At 40.5% G+C, this 8,582-nt stretch overlaps 1 protein-coding gene across 1 annotated transcript; it reads right to left on the bottom strand.

The window, feature by feature from the left end:
• Positions 5,120–8,550, bottom strand: LOC104778401 (serine/arginine-rich SC35-like splicing factor SCL33). The gene is made up of 7 exons (XM_010502841.2): positions 8,442–8,550; positions 8,021–8,176; positions 7,542–7,619; positions 6,617–6,791; positions 6,277–6,354; positions 5,763–5,815; positions 5,120–5,676 (listed from the first exon to the last, which is right to left on the bottom strand). Exons 2-7 carry the CDS (start codon positions 8,161–8,163, stop codon positions 5,322–5,324), a joined length of 882 nt encoding a protein of 293 aa, XP_010501143.1. The 5' UTR covers positions 8,164–8,176; positions 8,442–8,550; the 3' UTR covers positions 5,120–5,321.

Genomic DNA, 8,582 nt, shown 5'->3' with positions numbered 1-8,582 from the left:
TTAGAGGCTGCTAAACCCTTCAATGAGGCCAATGTTGCAAGTTCAAGCTCAAGCTTGAAGCGCAAGAGAGGTAACAAAGGAAACAAGGCTCCCTATCAACCTAATCTTAAGAAGCAGAAAAAATTTGCCAAGCGTGGCAAGCGTGGAAGGAAAAAGGATATGACCAAAATAAAATGCTACAACTGTAGCTCCATGGGTCACTTTGCTCGTGAATGCACTGAGGCAAAGAAGGTATTATCCTTAAATTCTACTTGCAAATATGCTTTTGTTTCTAGTTGTGTTATGCTTACCGAATCTCATCCTTTGTGGATTGTAGACTCAGGAGCAACAGACCACGTAACTAGGAATCGAGATGCGTATGTCGAGTACCGGCGGATACCTAAAGGTTCAAGATGGTTGTATGTAGGAAATAACTCCAAGGTTGCGGTACTGGGTATTGGCACTTGTCAGCTACACATGAGTGGCGGAAGAACACTTATCTTACATGATGTCTTGTATGCTCCTGAAATCCGTCGGGACCTTGTCTCTGTTTTAGCTTTACTTAAGTTAGGATTTGGTTTGAATTTCCATGACATGTGTTTAAAAATTACTCTAGGGTCTGTGTACTACGGTTATGGTTATGCTTGTGATGGTTTTATTGTACTTGATTGTACTACGAATATTACTACTAGTTATGTTGATCAAAGTTTTTCATATGTCACAAGTTCTACAAATGTTGAAATAAATGTGTGGCATTCTAGACTTGGTCATATTGGTGTTGATCGAATGAATAGATTGGCTAGAGAAGGCCTTCTCGGCTCTCTCGCCCGAATAGATCTTGACACATGTGAACCATGTTTAGCCGGAAAAGCAAAAAGGAAACCATTTGGAAAAGCAACTAGAGCTGAATATCCATTGCATTTAATTCATTCCGACATTTGTGGTCCGATGAATGTGAGGGCAAGGCATGGGGCTTTATATTTTATCACCTTTATAGATGATTTCACTCGATTCGGGCATGTGTTCCTGATTTCTCATAAATCAGAAGCACTAGAGTGTTTTAGACGTTACATCACTTTGGTCGAAAATCAATTGGAGAGGACGATCAAGTGTTTGAGAACAGATCGAGGTCGTGAATACTTATCTGAACAATTCAAAGAATTGTGTGATGAAAAAGGTATTGTCAGGCAATTGACTACCCCATATACACCGCAACAAAATGGTGTAGCGGAAAGAAGAAATCGAACGCTTCTTGAAATGGTTAGGTCTATGATGGCACAAGCTAACCTTCCAATTTCATATTGGGGTGATGCATTAATGACTGCTGCCTATGTACTTAACTGTGTGCCCTCTAAATCTGTTACTTCTACTCTTTATGAGTAATGGAAAGGGAGAAAACCTGACCTAATGCATCTACGACCTTGGGGGTCTACAGCATTTGTTCGCGATACTTCTCATCCTCATGGAAAATTGTGTCCTAGAGGAAAGAAGTGTATCTTTATAAGATATTCTGAGCACTCTAANTTGGCACTTGTCAGCTACACATGAGTGGCGGAAGAACACTTATTTTACATGATGTCTTGTATGCTCCTGAAATCCGTCGGGACCTTGTCTCTGTTTTAGCTTTACTTAAGTTAGGATTTGGTTTGAATTTCCATGACNAAATGACTTTCTTCGAAGGGGAGAGATTGATAAGGCATTTCATCTTCAAGAGATGGATGACCCGACTAATGTTACTTCTACTAACCAATCTGTGGAAGTTGGTGAAAGTTCACGAGAACTATCTCAACTTAGTGGGAGAGATACATTGGTTAGTGATTCTCATAGGATGGAATCACAAGAGTCAGAGGTGCGTAGAAGTAGACGTGGAAACATTCCCCGACGTCGTTTTGAGATCGAAGGGGAAGCTTTCATGGTTGCTCTGCATGATGACTTAGAGCCTCGAACTGTTTATGAGGCTCTCTCTTGCCCAAAATCAGATGAATGGAATGTTGCAATTGGAGAAGAACTAGAATCTATGAAGGTAAACCAAGTATGGGACTTGGTTGATCTTCCGCCAGAACGTCGAGCGATCGGAAACAAGTGGATTTTTAAGATCAAACGAAAGGCGGATGGATCCATAGATAGGTATAAGGCTCGCTTGGTGGCGAAAGGATATACCCAACAAGAAGGTATAGATTATGAGGAAACGTTTTCACCAGTGGTGAGGTTTGCCTCAATTCGCCTTATTCTAGCCTTAGTCGCCGGATTAGATTTAGAATTACATCAAATGGACGTTAAGACTGCGTTTCTTAACGGGGAACTAGAAGAAGAAATCTACATGGAACAACCAGTTGGTTTTGTTGTAGAAGGCCAAGAGCGCAAAGTTTGCAAGCTCAAACGTTCAATATATGGCCTAAAACAATCTTCTAGGCAATGGTATTTTCGCTTTCATCGAGCTATTACCTCTTATGATTTTACGATGATTAGTGAAGACCATTGTGTCTACGTCAAGAGCACTGGACAATCCTTTGTAATTCTATCTCTATATGTCGATGACATATTGTTGGCTGGAAATGATATGGAGTTTCTCATGACTATTAAGAAATGGTTATCATCTCATTTCGAGATGAAGGATATGGGAGAAGCTGATTATGTTCTCGGTGTTAAGATATACCGAGACCGATCAAGGAATTTATTAGCTCTTTCACAAGAGTCATATATTCGTACAATCCTTGAAAGGTTTAAGATGCTTGACAGTAACCCCATTGACACTCCAATTGCGAAAGGTGAAAGCCTAAACCTTGATATGTGCCCTAAGACCCTTGAAGAGAAACGAGAGATGGAAAAAGTCCCATACTCTAGTGCTGTGGGCAGCTTGATGTATGCTATGATGTGCACCCGGCCAGATATTTGTTATGCTGTTGGCTTAGTAAGTCGTTACCAGTCAAACCCCGGGAGGAAACACTGGATGGCAGTGAAGAGAATTCTTAGATACTTGAAAGGAACAATGGACTATTCCTTGTGTTATCAAGGAAGTGATTTGCGTTTAATGGGTTATACAGACGCCGACCATGGTGGCGACATGGATGGACGCAAATCGACTTCAGGATATGCTTTCTTGCTTAATAATGGTGCTATCACTTGGAGTAGCAAGAAACAATCTTGTACAGCTCTATCCACAATGGAAGCTGAGTTCATTGCATGTTCAGCATCAGTCCAAGAAGCTGTATGGCTAAGAAGATTCTTAGAAAGCTTACAGATCACTCCAGAGGCTTCGTGCCCTGTGACTATTCATTGTGATAGTCAAGCGTGTATTGCTTTCTTGAAAGATCATAAGTATCATGGAAGGACAAAGCACATTGCAATCAAAAATAATTTCGTGAGAGACATTGTGGCAAATAAGGAGGTGGTCATTAAGTACATATCTACGCATAGGATGGTAGCTGATCCATTTACCAAACCCATCCCAAGAGATGTTTATCTCGCTCATGTTCGAGCTTTAGGTCTGCGTAGAATTTGATTTGTGTACTTATGAAAAATTTGTCATTTGACGTTGTATTTGTATTGGATGTTACATATATATTTAATGATATATATATTTTTTCTCGATATCATATACATCAGTCAATTTTTTTTATGTTTGCATATTACACATAAATAATAAGAAGTGTCACCAAGTAGGAGATTGGTTCACTCACATGAACAATCGCCTCAAATTTCTTTGTGAGATGTTGAGATGAGACATGACCAGCTTGGCGCTAGTGGGAGCTTGCTTTTGTAAGGCTAGTTAATGTTGCCTTGATAAAGAGTCAAGATGAGATATGCTTATTAAGATATCAATCATGATTGACCCAAAATCATGAATACTTGGAAGAGCGGGATAAGTACATAATCAGGCGCTAGACAGCGAGATGATAGTAGCTTGATCCTCATAGTAGTACTTGGTTTAACCAATTGACACATTTTTTTGAAAAGAGTTAACTACTATGACATGTGAGTCATACCACATGTGCTAGTCCGACAATATAGGAAGCGAATGATATTTTATTTGTAATCCCTATCATCCGCAATGTGAGTTCCTATAAACCACACTATGGTTTCAAGAGTTACCCTTGAACCTTCGTCTATGTTCTGAAGGGATAAGCTAATGTTCGCTACTTTAGTATGTTTATCCAATGGTGATGGAATAATTAGCCTTATGGGACATGCTAGGAAAGCGGTTAGTTTAGAACGGATAGACATAAGTACGGAAGGGAAAAACTATTTGATTTTACATTGACATATGTGTTTGCTGGCCAGCCACTATATCGCTCAATTGGAGTTTGAATATAGTGAACACATGATGTGAAATGTCTAACATATGCTATAGGGATAAGATATGTTAAGATTGATGTAAAAGATAAATGAGTTTGGGGGACAGCGAGACATGCTGAAATGCAATTATTTTCTTTAGGGTTGTAGCAGTTATGTATTCCTAACAGGTGCATAGTTTAGCTCCCAAGTGCAGGTGTACTCGCAGGGTCGCACAGTTCATTTGTTGTATGGTTTCCATGTTTCGATTCTCGAGCTGAACTCTAATATTTCTCTAGTATTAATTATGCTCCCTATCATGTGCGAGTGGGAGATGTTGGTTTGTGGTCGGTTTGCGCCCATGATTTGGAGCATACCGAACCGGTTTAATTGAACCGGTGTAATAGAGAAGTTGTTTTCTAAAAGATGCGAAACTCATTTGTGGCTGTTCGTGAAGTCTCTTGCCTTGTATATAAAAGGAGGATTACGCAGAGACATGAAAAAAAACTTGGACAACACTTGTGTCCATTGTCATTGAAAGAGAGAGAGTAAAACATTCTAGAGAGAGAAAGCTTCGAGAGATCAACGGAAAGAGCACTTGAACGATGGCTTGTGGTTGATTTATATCTGTGATTTCAACCCCGATCTCTGCATCAGTTCTCAGACGATTCATGCCATATTCATCACTAAACCGGTGTAGGTACGTTTCCGGTTTCACGCTTCCGCATAGTAGTCTAACACACACCAATTCCTGTGAATAAAATTCCATTTCACCAAGGGGTTATTTTGGTCACCAGAGAAGTAGGTATGCAGGATCTCTTAAAGAGATTTATTTGGTTGACTTGACGAATCTTGCAACTTCCACAAAAATCCAAGGTTGTATCTTAAAAGAACATATAGAGTAAACAGTACCATGTTCCCACATGCTCCATATATCATAACATAAGAAAGCCAAATTCCACCCTACATAAAATTCTCATATTTTCAGTATCATCTTAATTTTTTCTTAGAATAAGGGTACGCGACACAACCATAATCTAGAGAAGACTAGCAAGAGAGTGAAGAATCAATCACTGGCTTGGTGAACGATCTCCTTCATCATGCGGGCTCTGGCTCCTGCTTCTGGCTGGTTCAGGAGTGTTGCTTCTGCTTTTCCTCGGGGTTCTGCTTCTTCTAGGGCTACGGCTTATGCTTCTTCTCGGGCTCAAGCTCCTATTTCTCTTGCGGCTCAGACTCCGACTTCTTTTAGGGCTACGGCTTATGCTTCTTCTAGGACTACGACTTATGCTTCTTCTAGGGCTGGGGCTTATGCTGTGGCTCTTACCTCTGGCTGGACTTACGCTGCGACGCCTTGAGCCATTATAGGCTGGTGAGCGCGAGTATGACCTCCTCCCATCATAACGCTCTTCCCTGGGCGAGATAGACCTGTGACAATAGAGAGTTAGTGAGCATCTAAAACTCAATCGGGTGGAGGAATTTGTAATCGAGCTCAGACAGAAACATGTAGAAACCTTCGGTGGTGTCTTCTAGGGGGAGGAGAATAGTAGCCACCGCTCCGTGACCGNATCACTAAACCGGTGTAGGTACGTTTCCGGTTTCACGCTTCCGCATAGTAGTCTAACACACACCAATTCCTGTGAATAAAATTCCATTTCACCAAGGGGTTATTTTGGTCACCAGAGAAGTAGGTATGCAGGATCTCTTAAAGAGATTTATTTGGTTGACTTGACGAATCTTGCAACTTCCACAAAAATCCAAGGTTGTATCTTAAAAGAACATATAGAGTAAACAGTACCATGTTCCCACATGCTCCATATATCATAACATAAGAAAGCCAAATTCCACCCTACATAAAATTCTCATATTTTCAGTATCATCTTAATTTTTTCTTAGAATAAGGGTACGCGACACAACCATAATCTAGAGAAGACTAGCAAGAGAGTGAAGAATCAATCACTGGCTTGGTGAACGATCTCCTTCATCATGCGGGCTCTGGCTCCTGCTTCTGGCTGGTTCAGGAGTGTTGCTTCTGCTTTTCCTCGGGGTTCTGCTTCTTCTAGGGCTACGGCTTATGCTTCTTCTCGGGCTCAAGCTCCTATTTCTCTTGCGGCTCAGACTCCGACTTCTTTTAGGGCTACGGCTTATGCTTCTTCTAGGACTACGACTTATGCTTCTTCTAGGGCTGGGGCTTATGCTGTGGCTCTTACCTCTGGCTGGACTTACGCTGCGACGCCTTGAGCCATTATAGGCTGGTGAGCGCGAGTATGACCTCCTCCCATCATAACGCTCTTCCCTGGGCGAGATAGACCTGTGNCTCGGATATTTGATGATAAACAGTATAGTTCAAAAAGAAAAAAAGCTCCACGCACCTTCCTCCACCACGCTCCCTTGCCCTCATTTCAGTCGGTTTCTTCCTGTTCTCTTCTGCAAACACGACAGTCAACTCACGGCCAAGAAGAACATAACCATCCATGTTATGTTTTGCGTCTGCAGCATCAACAGGATCCACAAATTGAACGAAACCAAAACCTCGTGGATCTCTGCATTTAAACATATAGAACGAAAAAAATCTCAGACAAGAAACCAAACATACAAAATGACCAGGAAGATGTACCACTTTACAACACAATCCTGTTGACGGACAACTCACACAACATGATCCCCTGCAACAGAAGATATCAGTAAACATGAAAAAATAAGCAAGCACTTGCCTGCTAGCCTTGCAAGTTCAGTCTAAAGATGACTTCTTGAAGACTTGATTCATCTTCATATAGAATACAAACCCAACTTCACTTCAACTCTTCACTACCATATAGAACATCTTCATAAGAACTCTAATTACTTCTTTGATGTCTTCAATTCTTTAAATTCACTGCTAAACCTCAACAACTTCAATTAACTCACCTCATAGTGCGTTCACAACATATAAACATTGTATCCTTCTCCTTAAGGAAATACAAAAAGACTACTCCACCCTCTACGACACCAGATAATGGTGGTTTAAGACCACAAAATGATGAATCTCATGTCACAGAAAATTATGAAAATGTATGGAGCCTAAATTTGATTTATGAAATCAGCGCACTTAAGAAGATTCTCAGAAATCCCTAATATCCGTTAGGAGACGCACAGAGATGAAAGAACGGAAAAGGAAAGGGAGATAGATGTAGCAAAAACAAAGATTCAAGAAAGGTGGAAAGAAGACGAAAAGAAAGAGATATTCTATAATCAGAACATAAGTAAAAATCAAGTGTTGAAACACTAGATGTCCTATCTACCAAAATGCTCACCCAGTATAATAGTCCCTTGGCAAGTAAATGTCCTTGAGATGACCGAACTGCTCAAATGCCCTCCTGAGATCTTCTTGCCTGAAGAAAAGGATAAGATGTAAGCAGAGAATTACATTAATCTAAAAGACAGGAAATGAAGATACACTAAGATTGGTGGTGTCAAAGTCAACAACAAAGTACTCTGGTTTACATGAACCCTAAAAATGTAAAAAGATACACTCATGAGAGAACCCGTCTTATATCTTCCTTTTAGATTTCAATCACAAAACAAGAGTTCATCAAACCAAACATCGTTATCAAGATAGCTCAGAGGATATATAAATCAACTTTTTGAACGCCTTAACAGTACATTTAAGAGAACATCACGCCTAAATATGCTTAAAGGGTGTCATTTTAAGCTTTCAAGAGGTGTCCAAACAAAAACAAAAAAGAAATCATCCTAAGACTGAAGAGAACAATATAGAAGTCACAACATGTACCTGACATCATGGCGTAGATTGCGAACCAAAAGACTGGTGGGCAGGTCTCTGCTACGCCCTCCATATCGGCCTCTAGGGCTTGGGCTTCGACCCCTCCTCCCATAACCCCTTGGTGGTGACGGAGTGTAGCTCCTTCCCCTCATTGAATCGAAGCTTCTTCAACCTCAGCCAACACAATCTAGATTAGAACATGCACAAGAAAAAGGTAGGGTATTCGAGAACACAAAACACAAGAGCTGCAAGAACAACGTCCAAGAGAACTGCAAAGTAGCATTCAATCTAGTCTAGTTTTGAAATCACCAACTCCAATCCCTAAAATACTTACAAGATACAACATACAACTCGCTACTCTAGAAAGATCATATTTTTTTTTTTCCAATTGAAAACTAAAATCATAACAAAAGAAGATAATTTAGTTTACCGGTGAACAAAGTTCGGCGGTGACGATTGACGGAGAAGCGATGCTGCAAGAGAGAGAGAGAATTGGAGAAAAGATTTTGATCCATGAGCGACTTCTTAGGGTTTCTTTATACTATTAATTTTACATGTACACTCCTAAATT

The sequence above is a fragment of the Camelina sativa genome, chromosome 3, assembly GCF_000633955.1.
Source record: "Camelina sativa cultivar DH55 chromosome 3, Cs, whole genome shotgun sequence".
In the NCBI taxonomy this organism is placed as follows: Eukaryota; Viridiplantae; Streptophyta; class Magnoliopsida; order Brassicales; family Brassicaceae; genus Camelina; species Camelina sativa.
Note: the sequence above shows the minus strand (reverse complement) of the source record. Positions and strands in the feature narration are given on the sequence as shown.

What these genes read in the sequence shown, in the direction of transcription:
- LOC104778401 (XM_010502841.2), bottom strand. Translation starts at nt 8,163, where the DNA reads ATGAGGGGAAGGAGCTACACTCCGTCACCACCAAGGGGTTATGGGAGG. An exon ending in CCAAGGGACTATTATACTGG is followed by an intron (nt 6,792 to 7,541) that starts GTGAGCATTTTG and finishes GTTTAAATGCAG; the next exon opens with AGATCCACGAGGTTTTGGTT. An exon ending in CCTAGAAGACACCACCGAAG is followed by an intron (nt 5,677 to 5,762) that starts GTTTCTACATGT and finishes CTATTGTCACAG; the next exon opens with GTCTATCTCGCCCAGGGAAG.